Raw genomic sequence first — 21,183 nt, forward strand, 5'->3', positions numbered from 1 at the left:
ACTGCCTGCCCCCCTCACCTTTTTTCCATCTCTGTGGTGTTTGAACAGGTACCACACTATTTGGTTCTGTCTAGCTTTCTTCCTTGTATATATTATTTGGGAGACAGACTATCAGGGAAACACATCCACAAACACGTAGACACATAGGAGTTTTCATTCAAATAGCCAGTGATACCAGACCCGTTTGGTGAATGGCAAAAATTTGCCGTGCATGTGGTATAAAACACAACAGCTTTGAAAGAGCCAGGGTCATTGACTATAACGTGCTCACTGTGCTAATAAAAATAAAAAATCCTTTCCCCGGGCAGGTCTTGTTTTGTATATGGCAACTCAGATCTACTGCCAGAAAACATGTTGATGGATCCAAGGCACCTTACATATCGAAAAGACAACTCAGTGTGCCGGTGAGATATAGGTATATTACCTATATCTCACCGACACGCTGAGCGTAATCTCTTAATTTTCCCTTCATAACAACCTCATTCTGCCAAAGCCATGCAAATATAGCATAGATATTAATGGGATATTGGATCATGCAACAATCTTTATCTTTCTCGATTTTTAAATAGTAGTCCCTCAAGCCCAGACATGGAGGCTGACTATTGCACAGCTCAAATCACCTGACCGGAATAAACTCCTGTTAAAATTATCAGAGAATATCTAGATCATAATGAATCGTCTTTCGACTCCCCACACTTATTGGGGGCAGCACGAATGGTTTACATGAGAGTAATATTGGTGCAAGAAGCAGCAAAACACCGAAAGCAGTCAGAAGACAAAGAAATAACACTGGAGAGGGAGATCAAAGCGCTTGAGGCACAATATAGACAGCATCCACCTAATGGACATCTTTGCCACCTCCTGATGGAAGCATAAATTAAATAAGATTCTCTCTGACACTGCAGAAAAGCATCTATTGCGGATCAAAAGTACAAGATATGAACACAGAGAAAGTGGGATGATAGTTGTCGCTCCAAAATGAAAAAAAAGGACGCAAAACCAATCATATCTGCTGTACGATTCTCATCTGGTGCCTTATTAACTCATCCGAATGACTTAGTACAAGAATTCCAACCATCTTATTCTCATCTCTGCGCTTCAGAAGGCGTTGGGAACATTTATCAAGGGATATTGAAATAAGTTTTTGGCCGCAAAGATGTGATTCGGACGATAAGTAAGACCTTGCTTTTACAGTCCCCAAGAAACAAAGGCCAACATTCCTGATGAGGAGGGGGTAATACACTGAAACGTAGTATTATCTGTAAAAACCCTTCACATCAAGAAATTCATGTCACCAGCAGAGTGGAGAGTCAACACTTTAAATCAGAAAGATTATCCACAATATAAACCTTAGGAAACAAAATTGTAATCCAGAACATGATCGTTAAATCAAATCTGGTTTCAACATGTCCACAGTCTAAAGATACGTGTGGGCTCTAATTATAGTTGAATTCAAGGGTGGAAATATATTACAAAACAAGAATTTCTGCATGCTCTTTTTTTAGCAAAATTAATGTTATGCAAGCTACAGCTCTTTCGGCATATGGCTCTCCCACTGCCCTACATTATAAGTTGATGAGTGAAGTTGCATAAAAAACACTAATGCATGATTTTAGCATGTTGCAACCAGATGTACTCTCCTAGAGATGTTTGATCATATTTCAAAGAACATTCGCTAAGAACAGAAGAAAAATTGAGCCTTTTCCTCGGTGAGCAACTGTGCTGTGATTAGCAAGATTGGAGAGAGGTTGGACCTAAGGGCAACAGCAAATCTTGTTGAGACTCGGTTCACAATTATAAGCACATTACGTTTCCAAGGCATACCACGTTGTTGTAATGCAGTCATTCAGGTTCAAATCGTCTTTCTACCTAGACATCCTTCCCTTTTCATTCAAAGTGGTTCACAATGGCTGGCATTGGCAACAAGCATTAAAAATATAATGAAAAGTAAACAAAATATTTGTATGCACGGTATTGGTCTGCTTTTATAGATGAATTTGTTTCTTTGTCTTTTGCAATAATGGTATGCAAACATTTAGAAAGGATATTCAAGGCAAATTTTAACAAATGGTTTATTTTCACGCTACTTTACCCAGAGTGCTTCCGATGAGCACTTTATCGTATCATGTAAGGTAATGCAATTGCCAGCCCATCCGGGGAGCCATGCAGTCGAGAGCAAGGGGAAGGATCCCAGAGAAGATTACAACATGTTTACACGTAGGTAAGTACCGGGTAGGTGGGTTCATCAGAACAGACTTCTAACTTCTTCGGCACACGGTCCAAAAATGAGAAAATTTCACCCAACGATAATACCAACTTACTACAAAACGTGTGTCATTACCTATGCACATGCATCACAGACTACAGTAGGCGTCATGGCTCGTTTGTGTCTAGGTTCACAAACTATTCTAGGACATCGAATCTAATGGATAATACGAATGCAAACTTTCTTTAGTAATTAATATAGAGAACTATGATGTTTACTTTCCACTCTTCCGGGATATTGCGTGGTTCTAACATCTAGTGCAACGTAATGTCCACGAAGCCTTCTTGTTTGGTCTCTGAGCTCTCATATACAATGCATACATGTATATATTTAGAAAGAAGTAAACGGGCTCCGTTTGTCAGGAGATATGGGAACACTCACTCCTCCAGATCAGCAGAAAGCTGCCTGGTCTCACATTACAAACAGCTCAGGCCCGGAGCCGCATTCGCTGGAGGAAGCGTTGCCATGGAAACCCACAGCACTCTGTAATGCGAGCCCGTACTCAAGGCATTTACATCTGCAACTCCTCAATGGCAAAATCTTCCAATTTCATGCCTTTCACAAAAATATCAAAACACGCCGTTTGTAGCGATCAAAACAGGCACAACGGCGTTTTATGTATGAATGCGTATACAGCGTATCCTCGGCACTATTCGTAAACCCGGCAGCAGAGGAATTCAATTTGTGGGAAAAGTCCTATTTCTCAAGCAAGAACCAAAATCACAGTGCGCTGTGGCCGTGCTACTGGCCCGCATACACCTAAGTGATCACGCTCGCAGCCGGCAAAGTCCATCAAGGACGAACCAGAAGGGAACCCCCTTACCAGAGCAGCTTGAGGACCTCCCGATTAAGATGCCCATGATAATATTCATCATCATTTATATAATATAAAAATTTTAAAACTATACATGAGCACAATAAAAAAAATATATACAATTCAATGGATCAAACTAGAGCAAATATATGCAAGTGTACAGCTTTGTCATATTAATGCTCACGTACAATATTTGCAGTTGTTGAGTTATCGCTGGAGTAAATGTACATACCTTTGATGTAATGAAATCGAGCACTACATTTGATTGTTTTGTCACGGTTTTCGTGGTTTTAAAGTTAACCATTAACAATAGCTGAGCACACCATCAAAGGAAATAAACTTTAATACATAGCAGAATGATATAAAGATTTCCCTTCTTCACTACAGAATGCCATCTAACTTTTTTTTTTTTATTATAAATAAACCGCACCAACTTGCTACCACACAGCAGCTCCAATCGGGTTGACAACAGCGAGCAGAAATGCCTAACCAAAGCGGGGTTCAGACATTCACAAACATACTGAGCATTGTGCATCAAATGTATGCGCCAGGAGGTGAACCTTAGTTCACTGTGGTTGCCCCCCCCCCCCCCCCCCCCCCCCCCGAGGCTAGGCATTGGGAAGGGAAAATCTCTCCAGAGTCACCGCTCCCCTGACTACGTTGGTGCCCGTTGAATACCAAGGTAGGTTCTATGGACAGGGTGGATGAAATAGGCAAAGAACACTCTCGAAGGGGAAGCTCGAGTCTAAGTTCCAAGTGCATCGATGCTCTGTCAGCACACAAGTGCTCCCAGCAGCCACAAGGATGGCTGCCAAACTTTGAGGGACTGGGCTCATTTTAAACCATAATTGTAAGCCTATGACCATGGGCGAAGTCTTTCTAGGGACTGAGCCTTTGTGTAGACAGTCAACTACAGAGCACGGTTCGGCTATTCTGGGGACTATCTATATAAGCCATTACTTTCCCCCTCTCGAACCTTGTGCTGCGACGGGCACCTTCTTCTACAAGACATACTTGATCCACACATGCACTGCAGAGGTAATCAATCAGTTCACATAGAGATATGACCCACCCACTGGTGTCCACTTCTCTGAAAGAATCTGGAGATTCTAGATTTGGGGGACAAAATAGAGTGAATGCCTTAGTGAAATGGGCATACTATGCTGAACAGCTGGTAAAATGATGTCCTGGGTGTAGGAATAGATGGAGGAGGAGACTAACAGATTAGAACATATCGGAGGGCGATATGGCTATATTGAAGTAATAAATTATGAGGTAAAGCTAAATGTAAAAAGAGAGAAATGGCATCTACTTTTGCAAGACAAATCTTTGCTTACTGCGTGAGATACAACTGACCAAGTGCCGATGGGTGGTGGGACGAGCTGGGGGTGGCACGTGTTCATATATGGCAGTTTCCATCTTCAACTTGGTTCTTCAAACGAAGATCATGGTCATCAAGGGCCCATCAGATGGTAGGTGAGTCAATGATTCATAGATGCAATGTTTCAGTTCACATTATAGCCTTACAGCCTGCTGTAGCAGGCTATACCAGCCATTAAAGGCCCTCATCGCGTTGGAGTGGACCTTTAATGGCTGGTGTAGCCCGCTACAGCAGGCTATATGAACATTCCGCTCCATCAGGGCAGAATGTTCGAATTAGTAAAACAAAAGCCTCAAGGAGCCAGAGAGGGTGGAATTTCCCGCGGGCTCCCGTGAAGACTTTGTTCACGGCTGTTGCTGTGAAAGACAAGCATTGGAATGTTAGTGTTCTGGGCTTTTCCTAACCATTAGAAGCCCGGAGCTACTCCTTTGTCTTCAATGGAGCGATCAACATTCGAATGCTCTAATAATTAATGAATTCCCATGTATATGGGTTGAAATTATTGGAGACCGATGTTGTTCTCACAAATTATGACGTTTCCATTGCTAGCCAGCTAGTCATGACAATAGTTAACTTGCATTCAATTTTAGTTTGTGCCATCAGTAATTATGATATACTTTGAGGAAAATGTTATTCTTTTATGGCACCACCAGTTAAGATCACACAGGCTATTAAAATAGGTTCTTCCTTTGAAACTGTGAAAACCTGTAGTATTTCAAGGCCTTACTTCATTGTGATGATAATCACTGTGATGAACACCAATCTGGTATAAAAACTGTCTAAACTCATAGTTTGCAGACAGATTTAATCAAGTAAAGCCCATTTGCAATTTACTAAATGATGACATGCAGAAAGAATACCCATGAGCATAGGGTTGAATACAGCTCGGGCTGCAGTAGGGATTTAAAAACCCCAGAAAAGACAAAAAACTTTCAAGACTACTAAAAATCTGTAATTTGGAAATTAAATCAGAAATGGAATTCAGTAGAGTGGCGTTTTCTTTTCTAGTGCAACCCTTGTCATAAGATATTTCAAAAACACAAGAGCAACTCATTTGTCCCTGTGAACTGGGTATTAGCTATTTAGCGTGCAACAATTGTAATAAGATGGCACAATAGAGGAGAGTAAAAGTATCAAAGCAGGTGGATAAAAGGCAGGGATATGATGGAAAGGGATGACTATGTTATGATAAGGACTGGGATTTAAAAAGCCAATAAAAAATATGTTGGTCAGAGGCTGCGAAGGGAGACTGAGAAAGGGAAGTGAGAACGTTATATAAAGATGGGCAACAAAAACAAAACAAGCATTGGCATAGCCAATAGGTCTCGCTTTTGGGACCTTTTAAGTGTTTAGCCATGCAGCACAGTATCCATTATATTACATTAGCCATTAAAGACATTAAAGTTTGTGGTAAATCTATGATATACTGGGTCTATTACTTCAAGTCCTTTGACAGTGTTGGCATTCTGATGCCTATGCAAAATCGAGCATGCAGACACACACAGAAGAAACACTGCACTCGCGTGCGCACACCCACACTGCAGACAGGCACCGCATACATGCACTGCAGACAGGCACCACACACACATACAGCAATGGCATACCATCTACCACTACCCTACAGCTCTGTGCGAATGGCTGCAGACTTGACTCAGGTGGTAGGCCTTACATATTTTTTTTCTACAGTTTTATAAAGTGCAAACTCAAACCAAAGATATTGTGCCAGTTTCCATTTGCACCAGTTACATTATACAATGTCCCTTGTTTTTTCATTCACAGGGCAAGAAAGTTATTTCTACGGAATCACAACATTTTAGACAGGTGAGCGTGGTTCCCCAGTTGCAAAGTCGGAAGCTCGGGCTGTAATGGCACAACTTGTCCATGCTATATGCGGTATTGGGTGCAGTGGGACAAAGGAGAATGCAGCTACGTTTTGGGACGAGTCTTGCCTTAGGGGATGTTATATGAGCCTAAGACTGCTTAAATCAAAAATAACGTGAGGTTGTTACTCACATATAAAAAAATATACATTTTGAGGACTTGACGGTACATCAAAGTTTAATTATCTATTTTAATAGGTCTTAAAGTTAATGTGCATGCACAAATCAATGTGTAAGACCTTATTTGGAAAAAAGTGCTCCTGCAGTAGTAGCCATTGATGCTGGATACCGCTTTCCAGCCTTTTATATCAAACACATTCTGGTGCAGGATTAGTAGATGTAGGCAGAGGCCAGTTTAAATCGCCTTGGGAGGAAAAATGTGGGTATGAAAACATTGTAGTAGCTATTTATGCAAAGGGTGCTTAAAACATTTTATATGTAACAAAGATTAATACACAAACTGAGGCACTGTTAAGAGGAGAAATAATATAATTGAGGTGCTCCAAAAAGCTGCATACTTCAAGCTTGAAAACACAGCAATAAGACAAACAAGTCTATGTCTGCCCTGGCCTCGCTGCAAACTTTCACGGACTTCAGAATTCAATGAAAGCAAAAAGTAGTCCTAAGACCAACACTCTGACAAAGTCGATCTCAGTAATACATATGGGTGATAATACAATGTTAAACTGTAGTTCATGTAGCACATGTGCTTCAAGTGCAGGAAAGTGCTAGGTAGACAGACTCGGTGCTAGTGTTGCAGTGGGCCTTAACTGATTTAAAATTCCAAGTTTTCTTCATTGATCGGGCATTTACCTCCACAGGCCACTGGGTGGCGAACTTGCCTATTTCATGGAACTGTTTGGTCTCCAACTAAACCAGTGGCCAAATTAAAGAGTTACGAAGCAGAAAACTATAGAGATATTTCACGTCGTCAACATAGAACACTCTAAACACGTTTAGGACAAGAGGTCGTCCAGAGCAGACTAGTTCGTAAGGAGTTCATGAATACGAGTCAAATTATCTATGCACGTATCAGACACCCTAGTGCCTCAGTGTTGAGGCGGGAGACTCACGATTGTTGAAGAAAAAAAAACACCTTTAACAGTCTCCTGCCTAAAATTGCCTCTGTTTTCACACAAGCTAAGGGGAAAATGCATTCCCCCATATTTTTCGGAATATTTGACTTTCCTATTCTAAAATAAAGCATATATGACATGGTTCGCTTTTCTTTCGTTGCTGCTCAGTGAAGGACTCCCGAGTCTTGCAGACACTCTGGACGGAAGAGCCGTTTTATGGGCACTGGGGCGTCGTTTTCGGCTGCCTGTAATGTAACCGTGTGTGTCAGGCACTTGTTTTGCCCTGGAATGCAAATGGAATTTGCCGCTGTTGGTTGGAAACAACATCACTTGTTGAAGTATGTGGAGATAAAACACAACGCACCACAAGTAGAAAACTGCACAGTACAACAATACTAGAACACCACTTCAAAATATATAACCACAGCAGTACAACAGAAATTAACAAGCATTGGTCGCGCGGCCGCGAAAGTGATCACGATAGCGCGCTGCGCTTAATGAGCATGACGAGGAAAGCCATATGGCGCCTCTGCTCCTAAGCACGCGCCCGCGCACATGCACCCAAGCTGTAGGCCGACCATGGTAGCATTTACTAAGCCCACTTACTAAAAGTCTCGCCAGAGCAGCGCATGCACAAGCTCAGGCGAGACCTAAAAAAGGATTCGAAAAAAGCGAGAGGATAAATAAAAGAAGGTTGGCACAGCCACTAGGATTCACCTTTTTGACCTTTTGACTTTGCCACTGCTTTTTGCCTAAAATTGGGAAAAAGCAAACTTTTTTTTTTGCTAATGCTGTGTAGCATCAGGGTGGGAGGATACAAGGACATGGCCACTGTGCCTAGTGAATAACGTATGTGACATGTTTTTCATTGTTTATTTACGGACGCATGGTGGACACAATTTGGATCAGTAATTTAAAGAAGGAAAAAAAGCACATTGAGTTAGACAAAAACGCTTTTTGCATCATTGCAGAATTGCCCAACAGCACATGGCAGCCGCCAGGTGCTCCAAAACGTTAGGGAGAAACAGGTGTGGATGGGGAGAGGGGAGATTGGGGCAGAAGCAAGGGAGCAACAGAGGAGCTTGAGATAGTGCCCAGGTGAAGCCAAAATAAAAGTCAGGGAGGGGTGGGGAAACCAAGGGCGAGCTTGTGGGGAGGAAGAAGGGAGCAACACAGAGCTTGTAGGTTCCCTGAATGTGAGCCGTAGAAGAATATAGTCATCCAATCAAAACGATGGTATAGAGGCTATGTTCAAAGGGTGGGGAAAACACAATAAGAGGAAGGCAAGCCATCACATAAGAAGCAAAAAAGAATCAGATTGACAAAACCAACCAACGGTAAGCAAGAGGCAGTATCAAAGGCCACTGAACGTTTTTGGCATGGCCCACATGAGGCTTTCTCCTATAGAAATCTGAAAGCTGTCATGGTGGGCAAGACAGAAGGAAGCCGGTCTCCCCGTAAAATGGGATTGCAATTCACCCAGAATCCATGGTTAGGTCCAATTCATCAGTGTACCTATTAATTAGGCTGAGAGTTAACAGAACATATAACCACACACCTTTGCAGCAGTGGGAGATGCAGGCTACCACCGAAGCAATTTGGGCAGGTATGATGCACGCTGTATTTCAACATTATGAATTATTAAATTGTAAGCGCATTTCAATTGTGGGTAGCTTTAAGACGAGGGTGACGAGGGTAGCGAGGGTAGGCAGGACTCCAGGACATTTGAAATAAAATTCATGCACCATGTTGTCTACTTGGCGATTGTAATAATTAACTCAACGATCAGCTGTCTCGGAATTCTACACCGTGCACTGAAGCAGTATCGCACTACTTATTCCTGATGACAAACTGAAACGAGGTAGGTATTTTGATGTGCTCTCAGTAAAATTAATAACCTGAAGAACTATATTCTGCTTCTAGGCCTTTATTGGGGATTGCAGATGTGCTGTCCTTCTGAAATGAAAGCAGGGAGGATATTCTAATCATGGCGAGAAGAAAATCCCAGGGAGTGAGGCCTGAGGAGGAATACATCTTTTAACTCTTACTGTAATTTATTTAGAGGGGGGATACATTTAGTGGGTTTGCTTAACTGATAGGACTGGTTGGTGAAGCAGAAATGTACTGTACTGCCAAGTTTTACTGAAGTGGTGTCGTTCAGGCACTTGAAATTCAGTTATTGCAACTCCAACTAATTGTAGCCTTCAATGGGAGCCAGTGGAGGATTCAGAAAAAAGGAGCAATATGTTTACTTTGTTGAGGCAAGAAATACGTTGTCATGATGCATTATGGACTTTGGAGATCGCTGACGTGAAGTCGAGAAGGCTGGTGCACAGAACAAGATGGTAAGATTTGCAAAAATAGTCCAAAGGCTATTGAGCATTAGTGAGCTGCCCAAGGGGGAAGAATATGTTTCTGATTACAAGATTAACACATAATGACATGCTCATGATGCGGTCTAAGTTTAAGCCAATTGACTGTTGCACTTTCTCATCAAGGAGTTCTACTGGGGTTTTACCGTTTCTATAAAAGACATTGGACATAGTTCTTTAATGAAAGACGAGAATAACCAAATATAAAAATCGTCAACGTCTGTTTTGGGAGTGCATATTATAAATTGGGCTTAACACTACAAATCCCAACTTTATTCATAGTCATTCAATCTTTTAATTTGATAGGTGAACCTGGGTCCCACTCTGTCGTTGTCGCCAAAAAATGTAGGTCTTACCTTTTTTTTAAATGAGACTGGTGGGTGAAAAGAGCAGGGTGCTGTCATTGTGGTACCTTTTTTATTTGGATGCTGGGTGTTTGATGGCCGATCCATTGGGTATTTCATAGGCAATCCACATCCACTTTCTGGATGTGGCACCTGCAGAACAATTGTTCAGCTCACTTTGCATGATTTCCAGTAAAGGTGTAAAAGTAGATGTGTCCAACCTGGGTCCATGAGCGCCAGCCAGGCCTGACTTGAAAAATATCTATACAAAAATAGACACACTGAATATAAATATAACACCTTTATGTAGCCAGTGGTAATTCATCCCATCTGGTATGGATCTGGTCCTCCCTGACTTACAGTAACATCCGTGGTGAAAATACTCAAAAACACTGAGAAAAAAATGCTGCCCTTTACCGAAACCGCCTTCAGTATGTCTGGCGAATTAAGGGGATAGTGGTTTGAGTTTCCACAAATGCCAATAATAAGCTTGTAAAGAGAAATGCAAACCTTCATTCTTACTGTCGAGACCTCCAAATTTAACAGCAGATACTTTAAAATACAAAATGTATTTAAAACTCTTATTCCAGAATGCATTAAAACCTAGCTACAGTTCAGCAGGGGGCAACACAAGTCGAGTGTCTTAGAATGTGGACCTGCACCATTTAATCCAAAGAGAGAAAGTAGACAAAAGCATTAGCTTCGCTTTTTCCTGATTGTATAAGTTGAAAACATAGTTTAAGAATTAGGAGGTTGTTCATGGTTACTACTGCAAAATAGACTAGTTTAACCTGCTTTTTAACATAGTAGAGATGCGAGCAGAAGCTGCTGACGACTACAGTTTGAAAACAAAAGTGTGTGTATTGGCGTTCTAATCCGGTCAGAAGAGCCGCATGCAAAACAGCAATATGCAACAACACGATCCGGGAACCATCCATTAAGTGCTTATGTTAACGCAGCTCGAGTTATTGATCAGCTACTTCAAACCACCATTATCCGAACCACTCTCCTCTGATCTCATGTACTTACTACCTCATCTCCTGCTCTGTACCTGACCCACTCAGATTTGTGCTTCTGTCGTATCCTTCTGCATCCGTTCATACTCCACTATTTTCGCTCTGTCAGATCCTTTCTCTTTGGTGTGCAACTTATACATCCATTTCACAACCCCCATCCTTTCCATGTTGCTTTCCAATAAGTTATTTTTGTCTTACAATGTCATAGTTTCTCTTCTTCTACCTCCTGGTCACCATTGTTGCCTCTGGGGCACTTACTTCTGTCACTTTCCTCTTCATCTCATGTGTTCATCCTTTCAACCACTTGGGTCACTCTCTCTTGGGTCTATTCCCATCTTTCTATCCTTAATACATTTCACACAATACTGTTTGCCCTTCTCTGCAAACACTCTTCCTCTGCTTTTTTTTTTTTTTTTTTTTTTTTTGAAAAAGTTTTATTAAGCAATAATTCGGTTACAAGTACGGGCCTACAACCACTCGGGCCGGCCGCTAGGTACAGAAGGAAATCTACACATATCAAAGCTACAATCAGTTCCCAGGGCACTGCCCTGCAGTGGCTCCAGATAGTTCTCGAGGAACAGGAAGCGTAAGTCCAACAATCACAAAAACAAAAAAACAAACAATACACAACATAAGGCGAGTTATGAGGGAAACCAGTGCGGGTCAGGCTCCCCCCGGGAAACTCCAGTCAGGACAATTGAGCAAACCGCTAAAGAAAGGAGTACCGGGAGGCCGGGGACGGAGGGGGGGGGGGGGGGGGGAGGGGGTCAAGGAAGATGAACGTCCATATGTAGTTGTTCCAAAAGGCGCCAGGAGCCATCAAGGGTCAGGGGGACATGGCGATATCAGTATCTACCAGGGGGGGCGTACAGATGCCTCCGCGATACGCGTTCCATTGCCCCCAAATTCTACCCCATGCCCCCGGCTTGCCACGGGCCACATACACAGTCTTCTCCCTAAACATACACCAGTCCATATTCTCCTTCCATACTGACACGGTGGGCGGCCGTTGAGCGCCCCAAAGTTGCGCTATGTCCCTCTTGGCAATCATGTTCCCTAGGGCCGCCCACCGAGTCTGAGCCGCGCTGTAGTCATTGGGCTCCCACACATTCAGGACACAGCGACGCACCTCCGGCAGCAGCACAACCCCGGTGACCTGTCCCATAACCGTGTGGACCCGGCGCCAGTAGTCCGCCACCTCGCGGCACTCCCAAAGGATATGAAGAAAGGTGGCGCTGAGCCCACAGCCTCGCTTACAGAGCCCGTCGCCGGAAAATCCCATCGAGACCAAGCGCGGACCCGTCACATACACCCGGTGGAGAATCTTGAGCTGTACCAACCGAAGACGAGCCGGAATGGCAACCTCCTTGGGGGACGACAGTGCAGACTGCCAATCTTCGTCGTCCAATTCCACCCCGTCCCCAGTCCAAGCCTCCCGAAGGCGAACAAGAAGGTCCGCCCGGTGATTGATTAATTTTTTATAAATTAAAGAAATAGTACTATCAGGGACATGTCCATCAAGTATGCGGTCCTCGAGGGGCGATGAAACAGGGATCTTGGTCCCCTCCCCGAAGACCGAGAGCAGGGCGTGCCGAACCTGGGCGTAGCGGAAGAACTCCCTGTCGGTCAGCTCGTATTCGGCCTGGAGCACCGCGAAAGTCTTTACCGCGCCCTTGTGCCACAGGTCTCCCACTTTGCTGATACCAATCGTGTCCCACTGGTCAAACCCCTTCGTGGTCCACAAGCTTCCCAGGCGGTCGGAAGCAAACAAGGGAGTAGCACATGTTAATCGCTCACTCCAGCCCATGGCCGCAGTGGCAGCCCTCCAGGTCCGCACCGCAATCTTAGTAGGACCCGTAAGGGTCCGGCCAGCCAGGCGGGAATAAAGTGCCCTGTTGTAGTTCCCGCCGGGAAGCAGGAACTTGTCCATCTCATACGCCGGATTCAAGCCGGGCGCATACGTGGCGTGGTTAATGGCAGATAGCTGCGAGGCCCAATAGTACCTGCGAATGTCAGGAAGCGCGATGCCCCCGTCATACCAGGGGAGAGTGAGCTTGGCAAGAGCAATACGCGCCCGCCCGTCCCACACCAGTCTCCTCTGCAGGCTCTCCACCTCCCGAAAGTAGGCCACTGGGATAACATCGAAGGAGTTCTGGAGTGCATAGAGGAACCTGGGAAGGGACATCATTTTAAACAGCGCGGCCCGACCCAGCGGGGACAGGGGGAGCCTGCACCACCGGGCCGTGTCCTCCCGCAGCCGCCGAAGTGGACGCAGGAGATTCTGCTCATAGCGAGCCACCGGGTCCAGCGAAACGTATATCCCCAGGTACTTAAAGCCGCTCAGAGATATCTGAATCGGGAGCCGAGGCGGCAGGAGAGGAGGACCACCAGAGATGGGATAAACGCAGGATTTAGACCAATTGATCGTGAGACCCGAATTGTTCCCAAAGGAGGTCAGAACGTCAAAAAGGACGTTGAGTGACTGCCGCGGTGAGGTGAGATACAGGAGAATGTCGTCCGCATACAGCGAGACCCGATCTTCGAAGCCCGGGCCCCACCGGATCCCTCTAAGCGAGGGCTCCCAACGGAGCCAGGCAGCGAGTGGCTCCAGGGCGAGAGCAAAAAGCAACGGGGACAACGGGCACCCCTGCCGAGGGCAAAGGGCCGAGAGACCCGCCCATTCACCACCACTTGAGCCATGGGTCCCGTGTAAAGGAGCCTCACCCAGCCAATAAATCCCTCTCCAAAGCCGAATTTATCCAAGACGGCCCAGAGGAAGGGCCACTCAATAGTATCAAAGGCCATCGTGGCATCCAAAGAAACCAGCACGGCCGGTTCGGAGAGGAACTCCGCCCTGGCAAGGGCACCGTGAAGACGCCGCAAGTTAAGAGCGGTGTTGCGGTGCGGGATAAAGCCGCATTGGTCCGGATGAATAAGGTCGCACACGACACTCAACAATCGATTGGCCAGGACTTTCGCCAGGATTTTGGGCTCCGCATTGAGCAGTGAAATGGGCCGGTAAGAAGTACAGCGGTCTCGCGGCTTGCCCTCCTTGGGGATAACGACTATAGTGGCCAAGCGCTGGTCGGCCGGAAGGGAACCCGCCGCGAGAGAGTCGCGGAACATGCGGCTGAGGAAGGGCGCAAGCTTATCAGGACGCAATTTGTATAGTTCAATGGGCAGACCGTTAGGACCCATAGCCTTGCCCGAGCGAAGGGAACGGATCGCGGTCGCTATTTCATCCGACGACAAGGGAGCGTCCAGCCGCTCCCGGTCCTCAACGGACAGGCCGGGCAGAGCAATATCTCTCAGTAGGAGGCGAGAGTCCTCCTCATCCCTGTCAGTCACCGGGGAGTACACCGCCCGGAGGTGGTCAGCGAAACATTCCACAATCTCATCCGGCTCAGTCACACACACACCGTCAGCAGCACGCAACTCGGGGACCACACGATTCACTCTCTCCTTTTTGTCCAGCCACGCGATCAACTTTCCCGCCTTGTCCCCCGCGTCATACAATCGGCCCTGCTGCTCCCTATACATAGTTTTGGCCGCGTCAGTGACCATGGACCTATATTCGAACTGTTTCAGGCTAAGGGCATGTAGCCCGTCCGGAGTAACATTCGCCTCCAGGGCCGACTCCAACCCCGAGATGTCAGTCTCCAGCTTCACCACCGCCTCGCTCCTAACCTTCTTGGCCACCACTATCTGGGCGAGGGCGTGTCCGCGTATCACAGTTTTAAAGGCTTCCCAAAGGGACAACGCAGACGACACCGACCCCTCGTTTTCACTGAAGTATTGGTCCATGGCCCTAACCAGGCTGTCACGAGTCGCAGGGTCCCGCAGGTACCAAGGGTTAATAGGAGCTACCCGCCCTGCAGACCGCGACCCGGTGTCAAAGAGAAGCCACAGCGGAGAATGGTCGGAGATACCACGCGCCAAGTGTCTGACCTCTCGAATCCGACCAGTCTGCGCCGCGGGCATAAGGAAGTAGTCCAGCCTAGAGAGACTCCCATGCGCCCCCGAATGAAAGGTAAACTGACACTGGGTCGGATGCATTAGTCTCCAACTATCCACCAAGCCGAAGGTCTCCAACATCCCACCCAGCCATGACTGGGCAGCGGGGAGGGTCCTCGGTGGGTGACGATCCAGTTCACCCGAAACCACAGAGTTAAAGTCCCCGCCCATGAGCAGGAGGCCGTCCGGAAGGTCAAGCAGCATTCGACCCAAGTCAGTAAAGGTGGAGTTCTGGAGACCCGGGGGAACGTAGACTGAAACCAGGGTAAGGGGCTGCCCCTCCCACCTCCCAATCAAACACACATAGCGCCCTCTGTCATCCGAGACTATCCTCGTGATCTCCACCGGAAGGGAGGTTCGCAGGAGAATGCCCACCCCCCTGGAGCCCGTTGTGAAACCAGAATGAGCTACGAGGCGGTATCCCCCCCTGTTCATCGCATGGCAGACATTGCCGACCAAGTGCGTCTCCTGGAGAAACACCACATCAGGAGTCACACGACGCAAATATTGCAGTACAACACCCCGCTTAATACGATCCCCCAACCCATTGACGTTCCACGACATAAGCCTCAACCCGTCTCCCCCCATCCCCTCCAATAGATCAAGAGGCCCCCAGCCCGCAGCACGGTTCCCAAATATGGACAAAAATCAATACCTCGCCCTGTAAACAAAAAACACACAACAAAACAACCCCCCTTCCCCCCCAACCCCCCCCCCAAGTCCAACTCCCCCCACCCTGCACCCCTGCGGGCCAATGACCCCCCCCAACTTGCAGTGTGCCTGTCGCCCCCCTAACCCCATTCTACAAAAAGACCCCGGAGGAGGAAAGGGACCCGAACCCGCCCGCGCCCCTCACGGGTCCTGGTAAGACACAGTATGCAAAAGAAGTAAGACCCAACTGCACAGTGCAAAACCGCAAAAGCAAGGACCAAATGTCAGTCTAAGGGGACCCGTCACCTGCGGTGCCCCCAGAGGGCCCGGGCCGGCCACCCCCGTCCGGCAGCGAGTCCAGCCAGTCACTTGCGGCCACAGGAGAGTCAAAAAAGGCTGTCCGCTCTCCATGCTCCACTCGGAGTTTCGCCGGGTAGATCATCGAATACTTCAGGCCCCGCTCGCGGAGACGGCGCTTCACCCCTTGGAATCCCATCCGCTGTTTCTGGACCAGTTGCGTGAAGTCCGGATAAAAATTGATGGTCGAGTTCTCGTAGCGGACCGGGCCACGGGTCCGTGAAGCCTGCAGAATAGCGTCGCGGTCCCTGTAGTGGAACAGTTTAGCCACGATAGGCCTCGGGGGGGCCCCCGGCCGCGGCCGGCCGCCCGGAACTCGATGGGCCCGCTCCACGGCGAAGAATTTACTTAGGCCAGCCGGGGACAGCTGTTGCAGGATAAGTTCCTCGACCACGAGGTCCACCGGGCGGCCGTCTGAGGACTCCGGTACACCAATGATGCGGATGTTGTTGCGTCGGGCCCGTCCCTCGAAGTCCTCAAGCCGCCGGGCCATATGGTCGTTGACCACTCTAATGTCCCCAAGCGCGGCCCGCAGATCCGACACCTCCGCACCCAGGGTGGAGGTCCGTGTATCAAGGGCCTGGACCTTCTCGTTGGTTTTGGAGAGGTCGGCCCGAATCAGGGTGACATCGATTGCGACAGTGTCGATCTTACGGGCCAGGGCCTCATATTGCGTCGCGATGGTTTCCCTGATGCCCTCGATGGCGCCCATAATGTCCTGCAGGGAAAGTTCCGCAGAGACGGTCGTGCCTCCCCCCGCAGCATCCGGGGAGAGGCCAGTAGCGCCAGGGGGCCCCCTGCCCTGGGTGTAGCGGTCCATGTTGTTGCTCTGGACCGCTCCCCCGCGCAGAGAAGCCTTGGTCTTGCGCCCCTCCGGACCCCCTTTGCCCGCCATGCGAGCGCAGTCTCTCAATGGGACCTCCGATCAAAAGGTGTGCGGGCGCCAGCCAAAGGACCACAAACTGCCGATGTGGGGGTCGGAGGCGTCAGGCCCACCAGTAGCAGATGGAAGCAAGCCTCGGGCAGAGGCCCAGGAGGCACCTCGCCACCTTGAGCACGCACGCCAGCCGATCTCCTGAAGGCCAAAATCGAAACCGAAAGCGCTGACTCGGCAACTGGCACCGCGCTGAGGCCGCTGTTGTTCAATTGCAGCCCGGCCCCACGGGTCACCTTCACCCCGGCCACCTCCGCCGGGTGGGTCCCAAAAGTTCCGACGACGACAACTCAGGATTCCCAGGTCCAATTAGAGTTTTAAAAAGAGATATATGATCAGCTGGTCTTCATCTCCCAGATTCCATAAACCAAATCAGGATAATCTCAGGATATAGTCCGAGGAGCAGAAAGGGTCCGGGGAGCCCTGTGCTCACGCGACCATCTTAGATGCGCGCTAGGCTCCTCCTCTTCCTCTGCTTTTAATACCACCATCCATTTTTTCAGTTGCCCTCTTAGCAAACGAGTTGGTTTTCCATTCTTTCTGCTACGACTTCGTGCACAATAGCTCCTTAGAAAGCAGCAGTTTCACAAACAACTCATGACAATTTTAAATGTAGTAGTCACACTGCGGTCCATGTAAAATTCATTAGAAATCAGTACACATGCAAGCACAATTAGGTTAAACATATTACTATAAAAACAAAACAAAAAACATGGATTAAAAAACATTTGTTATCATGACAAAGACACCTTATCAAGGAATCTGAGCACCCTTTCAAGAATTCTCTGCATCAACACAGCAATGTTCTGAGCCTAGAATTTAATAAAAGAAATATTTTAAGAGGGCATAAACTCCCGGTCAAGTTGGATGTTTTGGGAGTTTTTAGAACACAGTGAATACACTACAAAGCACTGTGGAGGAAGAGGTGTAAAGGCAGAGAGACCCACTCGGGCAGAAGAAACAGGAAAACGTGAAAGAGGATCTAGGGGTAAGGAAAAATGGAATATGATGTTGCCCCTTCTGGGAGCCTGCATTATGCCCAGGACACTGCCATATATCTTACAGTATTAAAAAGAAACAGAAAACGGAACTTTAACTAAATAGGCCACGAAGACCTTGCAGATGGTACATCTGAAGCATTGCATTAACATTCCGCCACCTCCACATTTCCACTACACCAAAACTACAACCATTGAATTCTTGTAAAAGCCACCCATTTTCCCAGCTGGTGTTGCCCTTGAAAAATAAACTTACCTTGCCATGGCCCCGCTCCACCTTCTGAAAGCATTTGTTAAGTGACAGGTTGTGTCTCACTGAGTTCTTCCATCCAGTGGGTGCAGTCTCAAAGTAAGGAAAGCGCTCCAGAATCCAGCCATAGATCTCCTTCACTGGCAGGCACTTGTTGGGAGAGTGCTCAATAGCCATGTAGATGAGGAGGCTGAAAGAATAGGGAGGCTTGGAAGAAGCTGATCTCTCAGGCGTCTGGTAGGAAGAGGGTGAGAAAGGTGGCATGTTGTCACTTTCTATGTCATAGAGGGGGTTAACTACTGGAACTCCCTCACTGGCCAGACTGAAGTTATTCAGCAGATCTGTGCTCTCGTGAAGCCAGTTCAAGTTTGTAAGTTCGTCATCAGGTGTTCCACAGTCCACTAAAGTCGATTTCGGCCTGGCAGCTCCAATCGCCTCGGGCAAAGTTCCCATTCCGTAAATCTGAGTTAATCCTGCAACCCGTTCTCCAGCAGGACTTTCAGCCTTCTTATCTGGTGTCATTCCAGTTACCGGACCCATTTAATCCTACCGTTCTGAAAAGTAAGGGAACTGGGTTATCACTTACAATTCTCAATTCAGCATTAGAGCACATCAAGCACTATATAAACCTATTTGTCACAGTTATGGGGGGAAAAAACACAACACTATGAGGCTAAGGCCTTGATTCTGAGTCAGTTCGAGTTCAGAGTTGTGCGATTGAACGCACCGGGCAATTACAGGTGTGATAGTCCTCACCCTTTGGTAAATCTCAGCAAGTCAAACGTGTCAAAATTCAAAAGGAGAAAAGTGTATGGAATTTACTGTGGCATACGGCATTTGGTGTGGAAAGTATAAAAATGTGCATGCCAATCCCCAAAAACTAATATTAGGTTCAATTTATCACACATATTAAATTTCAAACTGAAGGAGTTGGACTATATAAGGTGCCATGAATTGCAACTACGCTCCGACCCCTTCATAATCATGGCCCAGAATTGTCGGACTTGTCCATACTGCAAACATAAGGCCAGTCCACCTGAAAACATGATTTAAGATTTCTTGAAAAAGAAAGAATGTTAGAAAAACGAGGTATACTGAAAATGAAATGTGTGTGGTGCAAGTTCTTGAACAACCAGTTATATGAAAAAAGTCCTATGAAAGCAAATCTGCATATGCTGAACATAAATTAAGTCCCTCTAAGGAGCTTGTGAGTTCAACAGCAGTTTACATTCCACAAAAGCTTGGTTGAATATGAGAGATTCCATCGCTTTTGTGAATCCAAGGAAAAAGTTCAGTATGATTCAAGTTCACAAAGGTCCCGAAATGAAAACGCTGTTCTTTTGCACGGTGTCTATGAAACCACCACTGATACATTCACTATTATTCACATGAGGGCTCATCACATACATATTTCAGCACAGCGTATCACATCACACAATACCACAGCAGCAATCCAGCTTCCTACACCACATCATACTGCCCCACACACATCATACAATGCCGTATCACATGCTACACCAAAGCTTACAACACAATACTATTCTACACAAGATACTTCGGTAGCATTCTACTTCACACCACACCATATATCTGTCAGTAGGACAACCCTATAACTGGGCCTTTGAAACTTCCAATAGATATCACGGGCCATTAAAAAGGTGGGGGATGTGCTATAAATAATCAATGAAACAGAACATAACACACACCACCATCCCATGTCACGCCACACAGTCTTTAACAAAACATATTGCCTCACTTGACAGAAATTCTATTTTGCACCCCCACACCCCCATTGACCATACCACACTTTGCCACATGATCCAACGTCGCGTCGCACCTCAAGTGAAATACCTTATAACACCTTCCTCACTCGACATGATTATTGCACACAGTGCAACAATGTATCACAACATTTTGCAGTAGCTGATGATGCCTTAAACGACGTTTCACCGCAACACACAGTAAAACTCACACGGCGACCAGGGAGACATTGCACAACGGGCACAGAATGCAAGAGCGGTATAGTGCCACTGGTCCAGTCATGTGAAGCGTTGGGGTGGAGAGTGTGTCAAGGGCTAGTCAAGGGGGTGGAAGCAGGGAACCATCAGATCTGGAGGACACGTGATAGAAAATTTAGAGACAAGGAAAGCGTTAGAGCGAGATAGTAGCACCTATAAAACACAACACTGCTAAGGAACAAAAGCTGTGGAATGAAAACCCTACAAAAACCATTTATTAGAAAAACACGGTATCGTTATTATGCTTTTGGAACGTCTCTTGATCAACCTAATCCACCTCACCAAAGCACTCAGAAGAGCAAGCACCTCTGCTAACTAACCCTGCACAGGAATCTAAAATGTCCATCAACTTTTCTTACCTTAAACGGAGGCGCTTTAGCAGGTAACCAGACACATAGGGGGATGTTTACTCTCCAAAGAGAGGGTGGCATGACGACCTGTGAAATTCCTCTTTCTTAAACATACGTATTTTTGTGACTGAGAATTTACTATACGATTTAAAATCGTCATGTTGCCGCTAAGAGGCTATATTCATTTTTGTATCAGAATACCTTTGAAGGACAGAACTGTGCGTGTTAAACTTGTACCCTTAAGCAGCCACCAGGGGGCATAAGCGCTCAATAACTAGAATACAATACGTAGTTCTAAAAGCGGCCTTCGCTTCCTATTTGCTAAAACTTTAGAAAGAAACTATGAACCGCGACTTCCTTCCTCATTTCTGCGGGGGTGTAATGGAAAAAACTTTAAAGAATAAAGATGAGCGATAGGGAGGATTTGCCTCCATCTCAACCATTAAACGGGAGGGCGTAAAA

The 21,183-nt window shown here is 46.6% G+C and overlaps 1 protein-coding gene across 3 annotated transcripts in view; it reads right to left on the bottom strand.

Moving 5' to 3' along the window:
* Positions 1 to 21,183, bottom strand: part of FOXN2 (forkhead box N2) — a 128,461-nt gene that overhangs the window by 71,791 nt on the left and 35,487 nt on the right. For all 3 annotated transcript variants that reach the window (XM_085612734.1, XM_085612735.1, XM_085612736.1), the window contains exon 2: positions 18,360 to 18,907. In XM_085612734.1, the coding sequence (XP_085468860.1) occupies positions 18,360 to 18,893 (534 nt within the window). In that variant the 5' untranslated portion in view covers positions 18,894 to 18,907. The remainder of the gene's footprint in view (positions 1 to 18,359; positions 18,908 to 21,183) is intronic.

The sequence above is a fragment of the Triturus cristatus genome, chromosome 6 (genome assembly GCF_964204655.1).
Source record: "Triturus cristatus chromosome 6, aTriCri1.1, whole genome shotgun sequence".
Classification (NCBI taxonomy): domain Eukaryota; kingdom Metazoa; phylum Chordata; class Amphibia; order Caudata; family Salamandridae; genus Triturus; species Triturus cristatus.